General features: G+C 34.0%; 3 protein-coding genes and 1 non-coding gene across 6 annotated transcripts; 2 read left to right on the top strand and 2 right to left on the bottom strand.

Annotated features, from left to right (window-relative positions):
• The first annotated feature begins 832 nt into the window (after positions 1-832).
• Positions 833-2,991, top strand: LOC105333430 (uncharacterized). The gene is made up of 4 exons (XR_004604299.2): positions 833-836; positions 1,137-1,355; positions 1,611-1,736; positions 2,118-2,991. It is a non-coding gene; the product is annotated as an uncharacterized protein (transcript).
• Positions 2,992-9,176: 6,185 nt separating this feature from the next.
• LOC136269485 (uncharacterized) lies at positions 9,177-12,495 on the bottom strand. The gene is made up of 4 exons (XM_011436403.4): positions 12,477-12,495; positions 11,799-11,879; positions 11,368-11,490; positions 9,177-10,979 (listed from the first exon to the last, which is right to left on the bottom strand). Exons 2-4 carry the CDS (start codon positions 11,836-11,838, stop codon positions 9,682-9,684), a joined length of 1,461 nt encoding a protein of 486 aa, XP_011434705.3. The 5' UTR covers positions 11,839-11,879; positions 12,477-12,495; the 3' UTR covers positions 9,177-9,681.
• A 1,966-nt stretch (positions 12,496-14,461) lies between these two features.
• On the top strand, positions 14,462-15,362 carry LOC105347529 (uncharacterized). Its single transcript, XM_066085207.1, is given in 6 exon segments — positions 14,462-14,477; positions 14,651-14,686; positions 14,689-14,840; positions 14,842-14,949; positions 14,951-15,259; positions 15,261-15,362. Coding segments are annotated over 6 exon segments (723 nt in total).
• Positions 15,363-15,545: 183 nt separating this feature from the next.
• Positions 15,546-20,847, bottom strand: LOC105333431 (uncharacterized). 3 transcript variants are annotated; one of them, XM_011436407.4, is made up of 4 exons: positions 20,737-20,847; positions 20,110-20,196; positions 19,661-19,783; positions 15,546-17,934 (listed from the first exon to the last, which is right to left on the bottom strand). In XM_011436407.4, the coding sequence occupies exons 2-4, from the start codon at positions 20,147-20,149 to the stop codon at positions 16,628-16,630; spliced, it is 1,470 nt and encodes a 489-aa protein (XP_011434709.2). In that variant the 5' UTR covers positions 20,150-20,196; positions 20,737-20,847; the 3' UTR covers positions 15,546-16,627. The 3 variants fall into 3 exon arrangements, with proteins under 3 accessions (XP_011434709.2, XP_034324460.1, XP_011434707.2); XM_034468569.2 differs by having other exon boundaries at positions 20,764-20,782; XM_011436405.4 differs by lacking the exon at positions 20,737-20,847 and adding an exon at positions 20,398-20,443.
• Positions 20,848-22,444: the final 1,597 nt, after the last annotated feature.

Genomic DNA, 22,444 nt, shown 5'->3' with positions numbered 1-22,444 from the left:
TGGATCCAAGCAATATTGAACTCTAGTCTCGTTTTAACCAGATGCTCGGCTGTCTCCGTTAATATCCGACAACCAAGAGAGATTCCCGGCTTGTCGGAGATTTACGGAGACAGCCGAGCGTCTGGTTGAACGAGACTATATTTAACTCTGGCGTAGCAATACATGCAACTACAAAAAACAATTAAATTTTTCGTACTATATAAAATCTGACTAATTTTCAAGGTATTTATAAATACGTTTCTTTTGAAAAACAATGGTACAGCATACAGTACACCGAATGTATTTATTATTTTCAAGATCTACGTGTTGTCAGCGGTGGTGATTTGTGCTTAGGTCCAAACACTGTTTCACTTTCGGTTTGCCAGAGTAACTGCATAGGAGAGTTGATTAAAATCAACTCCCAAAAAAACCACTATTCTTAAGAACAAAGATGCAATAAAACAATAAAATGTTTTTGTTTGTTTTTTGTGATTCGCGCGGGATATGAAGGTAGCGATATTGCAGAAAAAATACATATAACCCGCATTAAAAATGCAATGATCGAGCTAACGTTACCTTCGTAACCCCATAACCCTCATGAACATCAAAGAATGCATTTTCTTGTATATATTTACATTAATAAATTTATCGTAGAAAGTAAGTAAAATAAACTAAATTAGTGATAATGTACATCAGGGTAGTGAAAATACTATGGGAAATTGAGTTTGCCATTATTATGATTATTTTGTGAAGTCTGACTTTTTGGGGGTTGCTGAAGGTTTCAACTGATTGATAAACTGGTTAGAGTAAGTAAGTAAATATTTTATGAAAGTAAGTATTTTATGAATGCGACATGTGTATGTCAAAAGTATAGTGAAATACAATATCATACATAATCGAATTACACCCGATCCATAACCTATATATATATGTCACTTTATAATCCTAGAATATACAAATATAGTATATACAGTAGATTGAGACCCTGAATTTACGTTACTTTGTCTTACTGAATAAATTGAATTGAGATTTTTGGCAGTTTGTCTTTGGTTTTTTTTTTCCATTTTGATATTTTTTATCTTTAATATGATCATCAAATAAATATGGAATTGGAAGTTTTGTTTTGAATCTTATGTTTCGTTAATAAAATCTTCAAGCACATTGTACATTTATTGTAAAAACGCAATGGATATCTGTTTCAAACGTGATACTACTTAAACTTGTAGAAACTGAAGTACAGATGGTGAAACACATGCCAAACATTGCTGCCAACCAACAACCCACCATCAGAATCATTACAGCTAACTACTGTGAGAAGCTCGCTGTGTACGCCATGATGGATAACATAACCACTTTTGTCAAATACAAGACAGAGGGTAGGACTATTATGACTATTACAGTGACATAACCTAGTGTTAATTGCTTATCTACTAAAATTTTAACTTTTTATAGTTATTAATATTGGTCCAGTAAGAGTTTCATTTTGAGAAACATTTTGATTTTATTTCTTACCTTACTATAAATCACAATGTGTTATATGTACCATATTCATTTAGTAAAGTTTCTGATTTCTGGTAAGTATTGTTTACAACCATCTGGCATGATCTAATGATATTTTTTTCTTTTTTAAGGAGAATTTTCTGTGTACACAGTGGGTTTTATTGGAGAACATAAATGTGTGTCCACCAAGCTCCCACAGATCGGACGATCCCGGGCAGCTCAAATCTTATCAGGCAACACCACCACCCGACTACTGGGTGAGTAGCTTTATCACGGGGATCAAGCCAGATATTTATACAATTTTATATTCTTCAGTTTTAAATTCTTCTTTGGCGAATTCGTGTTCAAATTTATATAAAGCTATGTTTATATAAAGCTATGTTTAGGTCTCTCTGCGGATATTTTACGATTTGAAGTTTGATTAAATTCAATTGATATTGAACGAAGGACAGTAAGAGAGACCTGCTCCTAAATTCCGTATCAATTTAACTGAAAGAAGGACAGTAAGAGAGACCTGTTCAGCAAGCTTTCGAACTCGCTCCCGAATTCCGTATCAATTTAACGCAAAAATGCAAGTACCTAGTAGGCTGAGTACGCCGCAAGCCTCAATATAATTTTGCGTAATTTTTTTTTCATAGGAACATTCCAGAATATTGAGCATGTGTTAATGGTGGGGTAGCAGGAGGAGTTCCTCATTACACCAACGTCTACAAGCACGTGAGGCGTGTTGACATAGTGATATCTTGCTGCCTTTTGCTTTCACGTGGACAAGATTCTACAGGATAAAGAGGGCAACATCCTGTACAAAAACAGGACTTGGTCACCCAGAGACCTACAGCGTGTTGCAGAGAAAATCGAGGAGAACTACACAAGGAAACCAGAAAAGGCTCACTGAGAACCCCCTACATCCATGAAGGGCAGGAATTGATGGAAAAAACAAGAGGCTGATTTAAACCGTGCGCCAAAAGAATTTGATAAACTGTACATTTCCATAGGAGAGTCTAGCACCCTGACAGACTAGAGGAGGCTGAGATTAGAGAGAATGTTCCCACAGTCAGGTTTCGGGGTGGTGGGGTCTGGGCGAGCAATCACAAAGTACGACCACAAGAGGCTAGATTTCGCGCACAATTATGGCATGACATGTTTCGATTCCGAGTATGATCAGGTGATAGAATCCATTGTCGGCAATAGGAAAGACAGTTTTATGTTCATTAGGGGAATAGCGGATTATAATGATGGATCAAAAAAATGGAGTGGCAGCCATATGCCTCACTAGCTGCTGCAGCTAAGATGAAAACCATTGTGAAGATGATCTTTAACCCCTACTTAGGTGTTCTTTAAATGGAAGTTGGACTTCGCAAAAAAAACCCCAAAAAAACAAAAAGCAGAGGCAAATGAATGGAAGAAAATGAATAAGTATATAGACCTGAATTAGTATCAAGTCTGTTATTTGCCTTTTTTTATTTGACATTACCTTTATAGAAACTAAATAACAACAATAAACTTGGTACTCATGAATTAGTTTTTTTTTATTTGACATTAGAATAAAAACTAAATTAATAAGATATAGGCTAAAATCATAAATTCATAGTTGCCAGTAAGTAAAGTACTCCATACAGTAACGTTAATTGCATAGTTACATTGGACTGGGACAATCCGGCATTAATTAAAATAGGTTTCAAGAAATCTTAAACAGACATACAAATAAAATAATAGGAAAAACATTTTGATAAAATGTAATGTTTACAGGGATTCACTGTGTATTTAAACAAATGCTTTCTTTGGTGATTCGTGCGGGACATGAATCTGGCTACATTGCAGAAAAAAATATACATAACCCGCGTTAGCAGGTTATGGAAATTTTTTATGCAATGACTGCTACCTTGTTAACCCGCGTGAATCATCAAAGAAAGTATTTTTATACCGGGTATATTGTTGTTACCCTGTTCCGTCCGTCCGTCCGTCTGTCCGTCCGTCCGTCTGTCCGTCCGTCCGTCCGTCTGTCACGTTTTACTTTCTCAAACTGCTCTTACATCTTATAAACCAGCAAACTGAACTCTTGGAGTTTGATTTGGGGTATCATGTTGTTTTGTAAAAAATTTTCAAAAATCCTCTATTAGTCCTGGGGGTCAAATAATTGGTAAAAAATGACGTTTTTTCACAAAAAACCTTCTTCCTCGAACTCCTCCTACATTTTCAAAAGTATATGTTTTAGGGTATCCTATAGATGCGCAATAAGGTTTCGGAATTTTCAATTTTGTCCTGGGGGTCATTTAATGGCTAAAAAATGACGTTTTTTTACAAAAAAACTGGTTTAAAAAACGTCATTTTTTTTAAGCAGTAGCCAAATGATCTTCTAGAATATGATTGGGGGTGTCATATTGAGGCATGATCAGGTTCCAGAATTTTTTTTTTAATTAAGGGGATCAGTGGGCAACAAAAAATGACGTTTTTTGGCAAAAAAAATATGGTTCCCAGAACTCCTCTTACAACCTTTGGAGTAGCTACATCATCTCTTGGGATATAATTGGGGCTGTCCTATAGATGTGCAATAAGGTTTTAAAAATTTAAATTTCATCCTGGGAGTCAAATAGTAGCAGAAAATTGACGTTTATCACTAAAAAATCAAACATTGATCCAAGAGCTCCTCTTATGATTTAATGGATAGACAATCATATCTTGGGATATGATAGGGACTGTTCTATAGATGTGCAGTAAGGTTTTCAAAATTTAAATTTCATCCAGGGAGTCAAAATGTAGCAGAAAATTGATGTTTATCACTTAAAAAGAAACATAGATCCTAGAACTCCTTTTATGATTTAATGGATAGACACATCATATCTTGGGATATGAAAGGAACTGTTCCATAGATGTGCATTACGGTTTTGAAAAATTAAATTTAACCCTGAGGCCCATTACCTACCGGTACATACCTTTTGATGCCCTTTAAGGATCAAGAATATATATGGTTAAGGGGTGGGGATCTCAACCGTTTTCGAGATATTCGTGCACTTCCTGTTCAAGGGGGGTCATGACAACCCCCGGGGCCCATGACCTACATACCGTTTGATGCCCCTTGACACAAGGTACAAGAATATATATGGTTTAAGGGTGGGGATCTCAACTGTTTTGAAGATATTAAGGGACTTGCTGTTTGAGGGCGTCAGGACCACCCACAGGGCCCATGACCTACATAACATTTGATGCCCCTTGACATCAGAAACATGAATATATATGGTTTAGGGGTCATGATTATAACAGTTTCTGAGATATATGGTAATTTCAAATTCCTGGGGGGTGGGGATGACCCCAGGGGTCAGATCTAATAAACCCTATATATTGCCAGTAACAGCCAATATATGATTATGAAAACCCTATATTATTATCTTTGTCCGTTTTCAAGTTACCATTTACAATAGAGTCTATGATTCTTTCTACAAGGTTCAATGTTAGACCCCACACCCTTTTGACACCCCCCTCCCCCCCCCCTCCCCCGAAAAGTGGTTGTCTAACCCAAAATGAGAAAAATCAAACCAGGGTGCACAACTAGATTTGCAGGCCTATCATATCCTAGAGTTTTGTACAATTATGTTCAGCCATCTCTGAGAAACAAGTTCAGAGCGGGAAAGAAGAAAAAGAAGATGAAGAATATATACATGTATTAAGAACCGTACAAAAACAATAAGTCTCCAAACTTCATTCAGGAGACTTAATAATTAATAAAGATTAAATAGAGATAGGATCATCAAACATCAATAATTTAAAGATAATTGACAATTTCTGATTCTAAGGGGGGTCAGGATGACCCCTTAGGGTCATGACTTACATGCCATAATGATCTGATGCGCCTGCATGACCTAAGGAGGAATAATATCTTTGGATTGAGGTGGGGATCTCAATGGTTTTTATGATATTTGATAATTTCAGGAAGAGCACTTGGGATCATGACCTACATACCATCTTAAATGCCTTGAACAAAGAAACAATAATATAATATGTACATGATATATGATTCAATTTAAGAACCCAGATATAGATCAATCATCTGTTTTGTAATACTTCCTATGTATATATACATGTACATGTATTAGTTTGTGTTTTGTTCTATACTATTCATGTTCATGACTGTAGTATGGCTTAGTCTTATTTTAAATTACATTAAAAAATTGTCAAATATATGACTTGGAACCCCCACTCCCAAACAAACTCAAATATAAACTGTTCTCTCTCTCTCTCCCCCCCCTTCCTTGTCGAATAATCTATTAAAATCAAAATATAATTTGGGTGTCTAAAAACTTTTATAAACTGGTAAAAAATGTTATTCTTAAAAAAAATTACATTATACCTTGCATAATTGACAAATGATCTATTGAGATACGATCAGAGGTCATATTTCTACTTTGGGATCAATAAGTAGTATTCATTGACAAGTTAAAATTAATTAATAACAATAAATGATTCAAATTATAAATGTTTATACTCCACATTCATCCCCCCCCCCCAATCTAACCTGCTTATAAAGATTCAGTCTTCTTAATACATTCTTACATGTGTACAGTAGCAAATTTTAAATCATTTCTTGATTGCTTTTTCTCTCGTGATTCACATTAACATTTTGGAATTTGCTTAATTCAATTTTTAAGATTTATAAACAAAATGTTATATGCATCACTGCCATGTGTATTCACCTATTTGGGGCAATTGTAAAGTCTCCTAAACAAAGCAGTGACATCATTAGGCTAGGAATTACCCACATGGATCAAACACTACTGTATAACATATGAATAAGATAAAATACATTATTATTTCTAGTTCTAAAATGTCAGGGTGTCTCCAAGGGGGCATAATCTTACAATACAATTTTACGCGCAATGACACAAAGAGCAAAAATAAATTAAACGGTTTAGGGATGAGGATCTCAGAAGTTAACAAAATATACAGTGTATCATATCATTTCCTATTTCATAAAGGCGGGGGGGGGGGGGGGGGTTAAAGACAACACCTGGGGGTCATTAATGTACTTTACACCAGTTGATGCATCATAATGACTTTAGAAGATATTTTGTATTTTCCTGTTTCGTGGGGTCAGAACAGTCCCATAAGGTCATGACCTACATTGTTGCATTATAATACATTAAGAAAGAAATACTCCTTCCTTCCTATTATTACTCATATAAAAAATATAAGTGTCTACACTTACTTACATATGAAATACACAAATTTAATAAGAAATTGTTTATACAGGGTCAATATGGGGTCAACTCAACAGTGCATGCAGTCTGACAAATGAAAAAAATAACTTTTGCAACTAAAATGACAGAAACTTTACAAATGCGATAGGATAGGTAACGATGATAAGCTTATTTAAATATTAAAAGATGATGATACAGTATGCTGTCAAAGGGAGATTACATTTAGAAAGTGAAAGTTGTGTATGTATGCTGACAGGAATCCCATGCTGGCATCTTATTATATTGTGCTACTGCTACTACATGTATTATGCTTACCTAAATTGGTCAACATCATAATGATAATCCAATTAAAACACAATAATGAATTCCTTTAGCTGATCTTAACTACCGCAATCCTTTTCTGCATACGGAAAACACAGACATGTATGTATGGGTGTTGCTAAAACGCGGAACGGAAAACGGAACGGAATGGAAAATATCATCACGTTTATCCCTTAAAAAGGGTATAGACTGGCCAGAAACGATTTACTTTGTATCTTTTATTTATATCTAATGAATGATTATCAACATGTTGCTATCTTATTAATATTCATATGAATGTCTATCAATTATAGCATTGTATTCATTCGGCTTTAGTTGAGTACGAAACGGAAAAATCAATTGTATACGAATTGTGAAACATTAACATGATTAAACGAGCAAATTAGCTATAACTTTTTACTTATTTCTCTTATATGGTATTGCTGGCATATTAGCGTAACGTACGCAGTTAGTGAAAGCGTTTTATTCGTGTTTTGAGTATTTTAATATTATTTTCAAATATGATGTACATGTATATACTTACATCAAAATTGAATTTTCGGTGTTCTAGACGATCTTTTATCATACAGACGATACAGTATCATTGAGATGGAAGAAAAAAACTGTAGGACTGACGACATTAAAAAATTAAAATACAGTAAACATTAAAATACCCGGTAATTTGTGAAACTAGTAATTTGTGAAACTAGTATTTTTAGCAATGCAATTTTGTTTATGTTTGCATTACAAAGCATGCAGTTGTTTATTCCAGCAGCTATATACATATGATCCGAATAGAGAGCTCTAGACGTTGCCTGGTTTGATTTTCCGATTATATATTGGGACTATAGTCTGTCGATCCCAAAATATTCATGCAGCACATTTGGACGATTTATAATGGAAAATGTTGACATCTTTTCTCCATTTGGAAGTCACTCAGAAGACCTTGCACAATTTTTCAACACCATCATCCGGGTCTGTTAAAATGCAAAACCCCGTAGACTTCTTTATTTTTAGCCGTGTATTTATACCAGCTGATAAGCTAGAGAGGACGGTTTAAAGAAAGAATAATGAGAATGTTTAATGCTTCTAAAAGAGAATCGCTTGAACCCTGAGGTATATATAAATATACAGCAAAAAGTGAATCGAGGATATTTTGGGACAGAATATAGTGGTCAATGCATGTACTGTTAATTTTGAGGAAATAAATATTCTTGAATAAATAATCTAATATTGCTAATCTTTCAAAAAAAATTAAAAAGGTACATAAAGTATATCGTTTTAGCATACTTAACAAATCTATGAGGTAAATAACATTAGATAAGATTTCCCGTTTTCCTTCCGTTCCGTTTTCAGTTCCGCGTTTTAGCAACACCCATGTATGTATACACGTGAACCCATCTAATCGAAGAGCTGGGTAAAACTAGTACCCGCTAATGAGACATGCAAACCTGTGTTGTGTACGTAACTTCAGACAAAGATCAGTCATTTGTAACATGCATGTATTTTTATGACCTATTCTTCAAATCCACTTGCACTATTTTATTAGGTAAATAACAGCTTTAAGGTGGTGCAGGACACCTGCATATTGTGATGTACATGTATACTTCCTATTGAGATAAACAATAAAGTATGTTGACTATTGATTAAATATTTACCCCCCAAATAATGTTACCTAACATTGAAGCGCAATGGGTTAGAGCGTTTACATGTCTGTAAGAGCATTGGGGTCCAAGGTGTATTTTTGGTAATTTACGAATTTTCATGGGGAGCGGGGGTCTGGACCCCTCACTCCCACCCCTTCTCTAAATCTGTGCACACGATGATGTTCATGTAGGCACACAGAAGCAAATCTAAAACCGGCAACCGCCACGGGGAGGGGGCGTAATTTAATTTTTAATTTTGTTTGTAATAATTATATAGACCATTATACTTCCTATGACATAAAATGTTAAGATTATTGATTAACTGAAAATTCACTGCAAACAGTTCTACCCCAAATTGCACATAAAGTGCTGCTCATGTCACGATGTGTATTATCATATGGGCAGGGATCTCATCCTTCAGTTATGAAAATTATAATTTTTAAATGTATTACCGGAGTTTGCATGTAGCCTTCATTTTTTATTAAACTGGTATAAAACAGTGTTATTTAGGGGCAAACACATGGTGCGGGTATTACTGTCTAATGACAGCATCTAGTTTTGTTTACATTTACATCCTTTTTTTTTTCTTTTTTTTTTTTTACAAATTAATAAATTGATTATAAAAAGTAACATTCACTAAGTTACTGTTCATGTACATCGGTACGTAAGTAGCTAATAGAGACAGCCAAATTGTCACCTATAGGATTTTGAGTCTAACACCGTTATGATTATTTCGTGCAGTCCGTGATTTTTCAAAGGTCGCTGTAGGTTTCGATCAATCGATAAACGGGGCGTGCAGATTTCAGTCCTATCATTTTCCTGTCAGTTTCAGTCACAGTAGTTTTCAACCAATCAATAAACAGGGCATGTAGATTCCAGTCTAGCTGTTTCTATAGAGATATGAATTAACTATAAGTTTCCGAAATAAATGGAAGGAATCATACTCGGCAGACGTAAATGTATAACGTTATCCCTGGTTGGACCAGTTTACGTTAGACAAGGGATGCTTTCGGTTTTAGCAATCCATAAAACCAAAAGCATTCATTTTCATCAAAGGAAGGTCTTTATTTAAGGTATTTTGCAATGTACAGGTTTCCAGCGTCTGTTCCAATCCAGAGCTTGTTTTGTTTGTCGACAGCTGTGGCTCGGACTCTTCCTAGAAAATCACAACCTATCTCGTGCTTACGCTCTAGTCTCGGATCGATTACGACAATCTTAGAGGCTGGCGGGTCTGTTCCCACTATGATATTCCCGAAGTTGTCAACAGAGGCACTTCCTGAATATGACTTATCTACCTCCACTTTGTTAATAACCTTACTGGAAATCTCATCAGAACCCAACAGATACATGGAGAACATTTGAGTGTTCAGAGCAAAAATTTGACCATTTTGAGAAATAAGATGATTTACGTTCACACGATCTGGTTTTGTTTCAAAGACTTTCTCTACTTCTCCATTCATGTCAACTTTTAAAACGATGTTCTTGTCCGCATGACCTATGACGTATATCCTCTCGTCTTGATAAATAATTCCACACAGTAAACTGGTATGCATAGAGAGATCAGCTAACAACCTTGTGTTCCCTTCTCGAGAAATATATTCCACAGTAGTTTTGGCCCCTATACTGTAGGCTTGTGTCACTAGTAAGTCGCCATTGGGCATGCAGCAATTGAAAACCGGGTGGTAGTCTAAATCAAAAAATCTAAGAAGGTCTCCGGAAGAATTGTAAAGATTCACCCGGTTCGACAGAGAGTTCACCCATACCAGGTTATCGTGAGTAACGCTTATTCCATGTATAGGCGAATGGTTACCAATATGAGCTACTAAATCCAATTTGTTCAGGAACATGTCTGCAAACTTTCCCGACAACTCTTTACAACCTTTACTTTGTCTTTTTAACGGCTTTTTGGATTGCATTTCTTTCTCAGAAATTGGTTCCTTTACTTGGGCTGATCTTATTCTCTTTTTCAGAGTAGACGGATTTCTATTCCCCAAACTCTGCTTCAATCTTGGAGAAATGTATTCTTTTCCTTTTTTTGCCGTCCTTAACTTTGAGGACGATTTTGCGTCTTTCTTAACTAAAGACGCTTTCCCTGTCCAGACAGATGTTGGTTTTTGCGATTTTTTATTCAATTTTGGAGGAGGCTTTGCCTTCTTGCTACTATTGGCACTGGTGGTCACTGGGGCTTGATTCTTTCTTTTGAGGGATTGTGTTGTTTTGTGTTGCGTAGTTTTTTTGGTTTGTTCTTTCGAAACTGTCATTTTACTTCTTGTGATAAATATTCTGGAATTAGTAACCGTTTTCTGCTCATCATTTTGTCCTTGAATATGTGGTCGATGTTTTTTGTTCACAGGGCAATGGTCTACAAAAAGAAAAAAAACTAGCTTCACACTTATCAACTTACTTAAAGAGAAATTGCCTTTCATTGGTTTTTAGGACTTTAAAAAAACTTCAAAGTAGTCCCTTGCCATGTCTTTTCTAAAATATCTGATAGTTAACGACCCCTTTTTGCAACTTAAACTTACATTTAATATATTATTAAATGAGAATAAGTCCATGAACAAGACTTCTTTCCATATGATTTCACAGTTTTTTTCAATTTCTTTCTTGCCGATACTTCATATTTTATCATCACACATTGTAAGAAGAAAGTATCAGTTAAATTAATTTTAAATGTGATATTGATAAAAGCCTATTTCAAATTTAACTAGTATGTAACACAATAGTGGTGGCTTAAAATAGCAATTTACCGTTCTCTTCTTGTCCTTTTCTTTTCCGGAGATTATATCGCATCTGAGACTGAGCCCTGTTATCATCATCTACAGGAGCACTGCTTATAGCAGCTTTTCTTGTGACAGTCTTTTTTACTTTATCTGTCATGTATAAGTTAAAAAAACATTGAACAAAACAAATGAGTCTCAAAATATCCGGAAAATTAAATTTATGGCATGGGACCTACAAGTCACATTAATGATGACATATATTAAGTAATTACGTTTTAATATATTTTAATGCAATTATCCTTCTTGGAAATTCAATGTTTGGAACATTATAGTTCATACATGTATGATAGGTTTTGACCAGCAGATTCACCAAATTCAAGCTAAAGTATGTAAAAGTTTCGTGAAAGGTAAGACCTCAAGAGTTATTTTATTGACAAAGCTCAGAGCGTATTAAATACCTTTTAACTGTGCTTTCTTAAGTCCCGTTTTATTCCTCATGATGAAGTTCAACAGGATTTCTTCAATATCCCTTTGAAACCCTAAAATAAGCATGGCAATGAAAACATCAGTCGGTTTAACATTTAATATTGCAAATCTTGTTTAAAAGAGAGGATTTTCATAATGTCTATAAAAAAAAATTGTTAATGAATTTAATGTCAGACGACACGTTCCTCAAGCATCTTTTTTTTTTATCTCCTCTTAATAAAGAGTTCCAATAATAATAATTATTATTATAATGATTTTAAAAGCGAATAAAATTTACTTGTATATGGATATTGGCCTAGATGGCCGAGTGGTTAGAGCCGTGGCCGCTCTCTGCCAGGAGCGTAGGTTCTAGAGGTTGTGAGTTCAAAGCCCAGGCCAATATAATGAATTTCGTTTTGCTGTATTATTTATTCATTTCTATATCACCAATTCAAGTGTATTTTCATGAAGATTATATAGGAAATTGCTTTTTCTAGTATTTTGCAGAAATGTCTGGTAAGGTATCCTATTTCTTTGAAAGAAAGCTTGTCAGAGTATGAGTAAACCATCAACAAATTCATGGAAAATGTTATATAAAATTGAGGAACGTGTCGTCTGACCTTAAAATTGGACCGAGTTAGCACGGGGGCGAAATTGATAAATATGCTTACAATCGCAACATCTCAGGCCTATCCCCCAGAGCTCAGTGTTTTCCGAGCTCTGTCAAAAGTAAAAAAAAAAACCAAAAAATTCTAAAATAACTTTTCAGTGGCGTATACTATACTTATTCATAATCAAATAAATATTTATCTAAGTTCTACATTTAAAAAAAATATAGTATAGTTTGACTCCTTCGATGGTAGAGACGATTACCGATCTGACAATATTGCAATACCTTATACCATTACGTTACACCTTTTACAGTTTACATTAAAAGCCGACTTGTGGACTTTGCAATCATTCAATTTAAGAGTGGAAGTTAAAACAATAAAGAATTATATTTATTTTTACTGTCTAACTGGCACCCCGGAGTCTTACGTATAACAAACGTCAAGTTACCTCCTCTTTCGGTTTATGTCACCCTCCAGTCGATGGTAACCAAAGAAAACGTACCCAGGTGAAAACGTACCCTAGTGAAAACGTACCCATGACTAAAGGTACATTTTCCCTTGAAGGGTTCGGTATAAAAAAAACTATTCTTATGCACAAACATGCAATAAAACAATAAAATGTTTTTGTTTGGTTTTTTTTGTGATTTGTGTGGGATATGAAAGTAGCGATATTGCAGAAAAAATACATATAATCCGCATTAAAAATGCAATGATCGAACTAACGTTAGCTTCATAACCCACATGTTCATCAAAGAATGCATTTTCGTGTATATATTTACATTTATATATTGATCGTAAAAAGTCAGTAAAATAAACTAAATTAGTGATAATGTATAACAGGGTAATGTAAATATGGGAATATAATTTGGCATTATTATGATTATTTTGTGAAGTCTGATTTTTGGGGGGTTGCTGAAGGTTTCAACTGATCGATAAACTGGTTAGAGGAAGTAAGTAAGTAAGTATTTTATGATAGTATTTTATGATTGTGACATGTGTATGTCAAAAGTATAGTGAAATACAATATCATACATATTAATCGAATTACACCCGGTCCATAACCTACATGTCACTTTATAATCTTAGAATATACAAATACAGTATATACAGTAGATTGAGACCCTGAGTTTACGTTGATTTGTACAGATAACTTTGTCTTACTGAATAAATTAAATTGAGATATTTGGCAGTTTGTCTTTGATTTTTTTTAGCATTTTAATATTTTAGGTGACAGTCTCAACTAATTTTTATCTTAAATATCATCATCAAATAACTATGGAATTGGAAGTTTTATGTTTTGAATCTTAAGTTTCGTTAATAAAATCTTCAAGCACATTGTACATTTATTGTATGAACGCAATGGAGATCTGTTTAAAACGTGATACTACTTAAACTTGTAGAAACTGAAGTACAGATGGTGAAACACATGCCAAGCATTGCTGCCAACCAACAGCCCACCATCAGAATCATTACAGCTAACTACTGTGAGAAGCTCGCTGTGGACGCCATGATGGATAACATAACCACTTTTGTCAAATACAAGACAGAGGGTAGGACTATTATGGTTTTTACAGTGACATAACCTAGTGTTAATTGCTTATCTACTAAAATTTTAACTTTTTATAGTTGTGATATTGGTCCAGTAAGAGTTTCATTTTGAGAAACATTTTGATTTTATTTCTTACCTTACTATAAATCAGAAAGTGTTATATGTACCATATTCATTTAGTAATATTTCTGATTTCTGGTAAGTATTGTTTACAACCATCTGGCGTGATCTAATGAATTTTTTTAAGGAGAATGTTCTGTGTACACAGTGGGTTTTATTGGAGAACATAAATGTGTGTCCACCAAGCTCCCAGAGATCGGGCAATCCCGGGCAGCTCAGATCTCATCAGGCAACACTACCAGCCGACTACTGGGTGAATAGCTTTATCAAGGGTATCAAGCCAGATATTTATCCAATTTTATATTCTTCAGTTTTAAATTCTTCTTTGGCAAATTCGAGTTCAAATTTATATAAAGTACACGATACATTCATAGCTATGTTTAGGCCTCTCGGCAGATATTTTACGATTTGAAGTTTAATTAAATTCAATTGATATTGAAAGAAGGACAGTAAGAGAGACCTGCTCCTAAATTCCGTATCAATTTAACGCAATTTCCTGCAAGTACCTGGTAGGCTGAGTACGCTTCATGCCTCAATATAATTTTGCGTAATTTTTTTTTCATAGGAACATTCCAGAATATTGAGCATTTGTTAATGGTGGGGTAGCAGGAGGAGTTCCTCATTACACCAACGTCTACAAGCACGTGAGGCGTGTTGACATAGTGATATCTCGCTGAAATGACAAGGGCTACTTTTGCTTTCACGTGGACAAGATTCTACAGGACAAAGAGGGCAACATTCAGTACAAAAACAAGGACCTGGTCACCCAGAGAGCGTGTTGCAGAGAAAATCGAGGAGAACTGCACAAGGAAACCAGAAAAGGCTCACTGAGAACCCTACATCCATGAAGGACAGGAATTGCTGGAAAAAACAAGAGGCTGATTTAAACCGTGCGCCAAAAGAATTTGATAAACTGTACATTTCCATAGGAGAGTCTAGCACCCTGACAGACTAGAGGAGGCTGAGATTAGAGAGAATGTTCCCACAGTCAGGTTTTGGGGTGGTGGGGTCTGGGCGAGCAATCACAAAGTACGACCACACGAGGCTAGATTTCGCGTACAATTATGGCATCACATGTTTCGATTCCGAGTATGATCAGGTGATAGGACCCATTGTCGGCAATAGGAAAAACAGTTTTATGTTCATTGGGGGAATAGCGGATTATAATGATGGATAAAAAAAATAAAGAGTGGCAGCCATATGCCTCACTAGCTGCTGCAGCTAAGATGAAAACCATTGTGAAGATGATCTTTAACCCCTATTTGGGTGTTCTTTAAATGGAAGTTCAACTTTGCAAAAAACAAAAAACAAACTAAAAAAACCAAAAATCAGAAGCAAATGAATGGAAGAAAATGAATAAGTATATAGACCTGAATTAGTATCAAGTCTGATATTTGCCTTTTTTAATTTGACATTACTTTTATAGAAACTAAATAACAACAATAAACTTGGTACTCATGAATTATTATTTTTTTATTTGGCATTAGAATAAATTAATAAAATATATGCTAAAATCATAACTTCCTCCTATCTATTTTCTCCGTTGCTAAGGAGTACAATCCCTTCTTATGATTCTGCCAGAATCGAGAAAACAATAAAATTGAATTTTTAAACTAACAAAAACTATCAAAAACCCAACAAAAACCAAAAAGGCCTCAACTAATTCATCACGCATATGAAACTAATCTTCTTATACAAATTCTTCAGAAGACACTAGTTGCCAGTAAGTAACGTAATCCATACAGTAACGTTAATTGCCCATTTACGTTGGACTGGGACAATCCGGCATTTATTAAAATAGGTTTCAAGAAATCTTAAACAGACATACAAATAAAATAATAGGAAAAACATTTTGATAAGATGTAATGTTTACAGGGATTCACTGTGTATTTAAACAAATGCTTTCTTTGATGAGTCATGCGGGACATGAATATGGCTACATTGCAGAAAAAAAATATACATAACCCGCGTTAGAAGGTTATGGAAATTTTTTATGCAATGACTGCTACCTTCATAACCCGCGTGAATCATCAAAGAAAGTATTTTTTGTTTATATTTACATCTTTTCTTTTTACAAATTAATAAACTGATTATAAAAAGTAAATAAAATTCACTAAGTTACTGTTAATGTACATCGGTACGTAAGTAGCTAATAGAAACAGCCAAATTGTCACCTATAGGATTTTGAGTCTTAACACCGTTATGATTATTTCGTGCAGTCCGTGATTTTTAAAAGGTCGCTGTAGGTTTCGATCAATCGATAAACGGGGCGTGCAGATTTCAGTCCTATCATTTTCCTGTCAGTTTCAGTCACAGTAGTTTTCAACCAATCAATAAACAGGGCATGTAGATTCCAGTCTAGCTGTTTTTATAGAGATATGAATTAACTATAAGTTTCCGTAAGAAATGGAGGGAATCATACTCGGTAGACGTAAATGTATAGCGTTATCCCTGGTTGGACCAGTTTACGTTAGACAATGGATGCTTCCAGTTTTACCAATCCATAAAACCAAAAGCATTCATTATCATCAAAGAAAGGTCATTATTTAAGGTATTTTGCAATGTACAGATTTCCATCGTCTGTTCCAACCCAGAGATGGTTTTGTTTGTCGACAGCTGTGGCTCGGACCCTTCCTAGAAAATCACAACCTATCTCGTGCTTACGCTCTAGTCTCGGATCGATTACGACAATCTTAGAGGCTGGTGGGTCTGTTCCCACTATGATATTCCCGAAGTTGTCAACAGAGGCACTTCCTGAATATGACTTATCTACCTCCACTTTGTTAATAACCTTACTTGAAATCTCATCAGAACCCAACAGATACATGGAGAACATTTGAGTGTTCAGAGCAAAAATTTGACCATTTTGAGAAATAAGATGATTTACGTTTACACGATCTGGTTTTGTTTCAAAGACTTTCTCTACTTCTCCATTCATGTCAACTTTTAAAATGATGTTCTTGTCCGCATGACCTATGACGTATATCCTCTCGTCTTGATAAAGAATTCCACACAGTAAACTGGTATGCATAGAGAGATCAGCTAGCAACCTTGTGTTCCCTTCTCGAGAAATATATTCCACAGTAGGTTTGGCCCCTATACTGTAGGCTTGTGTCACAAGTAAGTCGCCATTGGGCATGCAGCAATTGGAAACTGGGTGGTAGTCTAAATCAAAAAATCTAAGAAGGTCTCCAGAAGAATTGTAAAGATTCACCCGCTTCGACAGAGAGTTCACCCATACCAGGTTATCGTGAGTAACGCTTATTCCATGTATTGGCGAATGGTTACCAATATGAGCTACTAAATCCAATTTGTTCAGGAACATGTCTGCAAACTTTCCCGACAACTCTTTACAACCTTTACTTTTTCTTTTTAACGGCGTTTTGGATTGCATTTCTTTCTCAGAAATTGGTTCCTTTACTTGGGCTGATCTTATTCTCTTTTTCAGAGTAGATGGATTTCTGTTCCCCAAACTCTGCTTCAATCTTGGAGAAATGGATTCTTTTCCTTTTTTTGCCGTCCTTAACTTTGAGGATGATTTTGCGCCTTTCTTAACTAAAGATTCTTTCCCTGTCCAGACAGATGTAGGTTTTTGCGATGTTTTATTCTTCAACTTTGGAGGAAGCTTTGCTTTCTTGCTGCTATTGGCACTGGTGGTCACTGGGGAATGATTCTTTCTTTTGAGGGATTGTGTTGGTTTGTGTTGCGTAGTTTTATTGGTTTGTTCTTTCAAAGCCGTCATTTTACCTCTTGAGATCAATATTCTGGAATTAGTAACCGTTTTCTGCTCATCATTTTGTGCCTGAATATTTGGTCGATGTTTTTTGTTGGTATTCGTAGGGCAATGTTCTACAAAAAGTAAGTGAAAAAAATAACTAGCTTCACTCTTGTCAACATTTATCAAGAAAAATTCCGCTTTCATTGGAAATTACGACTTAAAAAAAACTTCAATATATTGTACAATCCCAAAATCACAGTAGACAATAAATCAATATTTTTTAAAAGCTTTGCTAATACAAGATTTATTTTTGTTGGTGATTTACTTAATATTAATGGAACATATATAAGCTTTGAAAAATTGAAACAAACCAATCCAATGACAAACTTTATCGAATATGCAAGTTTAAGAACTGCTGTAAGGACCAGATTGCATACACAAGATTTATACATACCAAACTTACAAATAATAAAAGAATATGGACATGTTATCCCTAATCATATCCTATTGTTTAATAATAATTGTAAAGGCTGCAAACTTATGTACAACTTATTATTTGATAAAAAGAGAGAAACATGTACATCTATACCAAAATGGAGAGAAAAGGGTCATAATTATGCACAAGAAACCTGGAACACAATTTTTGAACCCCCCTTCAAAACTACACAAGAATCAAAACTACATTGGTTACAGTTCCAAATTCTTCATAGGATTGTTCCGACAAATAAATATCTTTTCAAAATAAAAAAAGCAGAGTCTCCCGTATGCACTTTCTGTAAAAGAGATGAAGATAGTATTGGGCATTTATTCTATGAATGTACTATTGTAAAAGAATTATGGTCTGCTGTTGAAGACTGGATCTTGCGACATTTTGATTTGTTAATAACATTTGATAAACAATCAGTTCTCTTTGGAAAATATAAAAATAGAGATATTTATAGATTTTTCAACTTGATAGTTCTTATTGTGAAGCAATATATTTTTTCCTGTAAATACAAAAGTAATACAAATCCAAATATACATGGATTAAAAAATGTTATAATAGAGAGGCTCTTGACTGAAAAATATATACTAATGAAAAATTGTAGATATAAAGAGTATGAAAGCCATTGGCAAAAAATATGTGATAAGCTATAGCACTGCATTATATATATAGTTTAATTGTCTCTCTATTGTGTCTCATCTCAATATTGTTTTGAACTTTGATGTCTTTTTGTGATTTTTTGTTTTATCCTTTTTCCTCCCTCAAGTATCCCTGTAGAACAGGGGTCTATCACATGAATATGGTTTATATTTTATTATATCCATATGTGAACAATGCCCCAATCCTTTCCCTCACTCTCTCCCCTTTATTCTCTCTCTCTCTCTCCTAAAATTTACTTTCACTACATAAGAACTGTATAATATAGAGTAATCAAATAGTTAGAAGCTTTTCAAGATGATTATATAAACAGAAGTACAAGATAAGACATGTATGTACACATATGGGTTGTGAAAGTGAAAAATTCAATAAAAAAAACAACAACAAAAAACAAAAAACAAAAACAACCCAAAACTTCAAAGTAGTCCCTTGCAATGTCTTTTTTATAATATCTGATAGTTAACAACCCCTTTTTGCAACTTGAACTTATATTTAATATATTATTGAATGAGAATTAGTTCACAAACAAGACTTTTTCCCATATGATTTCACAGGGCTTTTTCATTGTCTTTCTTGCCCATACTTCATATTTTATCATCAGACATTGTAAGAAGAAAGTATTAGTTTAATTAAATTTAAATGTGATCTTGATAAAAGCGTATTTAAAATTTAACTAGTATGTAATACAATAGTGGTAGCTTAAAATCGCAATTTACCCTTCTCTTCATTTGCTTTTCTTTTCCTGAAATTGTATCGCATCTGAGACTGAGTCCCGTTGTCATCATCTACAGGAGCACTGCTTATAGCAGCTTTTCTTGTGACAATCTTCTTTACTTTGTCTGTTATGTATAAGTTAAAAAAAGCATTGAACAAAACAAATGAGCTCTCGAAATATCCAGAAAATTAAATTTATTACATGATGTGTATGGGACCTACAAGTCACATTAATGATGACATATAAGTAATAATTATTACGTTTTAATATATTTTAATGCAATTTATCTTCTTGGAAATTCAATGTTTGGAACATTAAATTGTTCATATACATGTATGATAGGTTAAGACCAGAAGATTCACCAAATTCAAGCTGTAGTATGTATAAGTTTCGTGAAAGGTAAGACCTCAAGAGTTATTTTCTTGACAAAGTTCACAGCGTATTAAATACCTTTTAACTGTGCTTTCTTAAGTCCCGTTTTATCCCTCATGATGAAGTGTTATATACAAAGATCAACAGCAATATCACTTTGAAACCCTAAAATAAGCATGGCAATGAAAAAAATTTATTAATTAAAATTAATTATTTTTAAAACATCAGTCGGTTTAACATTTTATATTGCAAATCTTGTTTAAATAGTGGATTTTCATAATGTCTCTTTTTTGTTAAAGAATTTAAAAATTCAATCATTACATTGGACCGAGTTAGCACGGGGGCGAAATTGATAAATATGCTTACAATCGCAACATCTCGGGCCTTTCACACAGAGCTCAGTGTTTTCCGAGCTCTGTCAAACAAACAAACAAACAAAACACTCTCAAATTACTTTTCAGTGGCGTATACTATACTTATTCATAATGAAATAAATATTTATCTAAGTTCTACATTAAAAAAAAATTATAGTTTAACTCCTCCGATCGTAGAGACGAATCCCGATCTGACAATATTGCAATATCTTATACCATTACGTTACACCATTTACAGTTTACATCATAAGCCTACTTGTGGAATTTGCAATTACTAGTATTCAATTTAAGGGTGGAAGTTAAAACAATAAAGAATTATATTTATTTTTACTGTCTATCTGGCACTCCGGAGTCTTACGTCTAACAAACGTCAAGTTTCATTCTTCTTTCGGTTTATGTCACCCCCCAGTCGATGGTAACTAAAGAAAACGTACCCAGGTGAAAACGTACCCTGGTGAAAACGTACCCATGACTAAAGGTACATTTTCTCTTGAAGGGTTCGTTATGAATAAAAAACTATTCTTATGCACAAAGATGCAATAAAACAATAAAATGTTTTTGTTTGGGTTTTTTGTGATTTGTGCGGGATATGAAAGTAGCGATATTGCAGTAAAAATACATATCATGAACCCGCATTAAAAATGCAATGATCGAACTAACGTTACCCTCATAACCCTCATGATCATCAAAGAATGCATTTTGTTGTATAAATTTATTTTTATAAATTGATCGTAAAAAGTCAGTAAAATAAACTAAATTAGTGATAATGTACATCAGGGTAATGTAAATATGGGAATTTGAGTTTGCCATTATTATGATTATTTTGTGAAGTCTGATTTTTGGGGGGTTGCTGAAGGTTTCAACTGGCTAGAGTAATTTAGTATTTTATGATAGTAAGTATTTTATGATTGTGATATGTGTATGTCAAAAGTATAGTGAAATACAATATCATACATAATCGAATTACACCCGGTCCATAACCTATATGTCACTTTATAATCTTAGAATATACAAATAGTAGATTGAGACCCTGAGTTTACGTTGATTTGAACAGATAATTTTGTCTTAATGAATAAATTAAATTGAGATATTTGGCAGTTTGTCTTTGGGTTTTTTCCATCATAATATTTTAGGTGACAGTCTCAACTAAATTTTTATCTTAAATATCATCATCAAATAAATATGGAATTGGAAGTTTTATGTTTTGAATCTTAAGTTTCGTTAATAAAATCTTCAAGCACATTGTACATTTATTGTATGAACGCAATGGAGATCTGTTTAAAACGTGATACCACTTAAACTTGTAGAAACTGAAGTTAAAAAAAAAAAAGCTTCACACTTATCAACGTTCATAAAGAGAAATTCCACTTTCATCGGATATTAAGACTAAAAAAAAAACTTTTAAAATAAGCCATTGTCACATCTTTTTTCGAATAACCGATAGTTAACTACCCCTTTTTTCAACTTAAACTTATATTTAATATGTACGTTAATGAGAATTAGTTCACGAACAAGACTTTTCCATATGATTTCACAGGGTTTTCTTTCTTGCCCATAGGCCTACTTCATATTCTATCATCAGACATTGTAAGAAGAAAGTATTAGTTAAATCAAATTTAAATGTGATATTGATAAAAGCGTATTTCAAATTTAACTAGTATTTAACACAATAGTGGTAGCTTTAAATCGCAATTTACCCTTCTCTTCTTGTCCTTTTCTTTTCCCGAGATTATATCGCATCTGAGACTGAGCCCCGTTGTCATCATATACAGGAGCACTGATTATAGCAGCTTTTCTTGTGACAGTCCACGGGGGCTAAATTGATAAATATTAAATATTTATTTTATTTACTTTGCTTACAATCGCAACATCTCGGGTCTCTCCCCCAGAGTTCGATGTTTCTCTGTCAAAAGTAAACAGAAACAAACACTCTAAAATTAAGTGTGCTTTACTATGGTGTATACTTTATTTTCTTATAATAATATTAGTAATAATATTACATTTTGATAAAAAAAAAAATTGTATAGTTTAACTCCATC

The sequence above is a fragment of the Magallana gigas genome, chromosome 5 (assembly GCF_963853765.1).
Source record: "Magallana gigas chromosome 5, xbMagGiga1.1, whole genome shotgun sequence".
NCBI classification, from domain to species: domain Eukaryota; kingdom Metazoa; phylum Mollusca; class Bivalvia; order Ostreida; family Ostreidae; genus Magallana; species Magallana gigas.
Note: the sequence above shows the minus strand (reverse complement) of the source record. Positions and strands in the feature narration are given on the sequence as shown.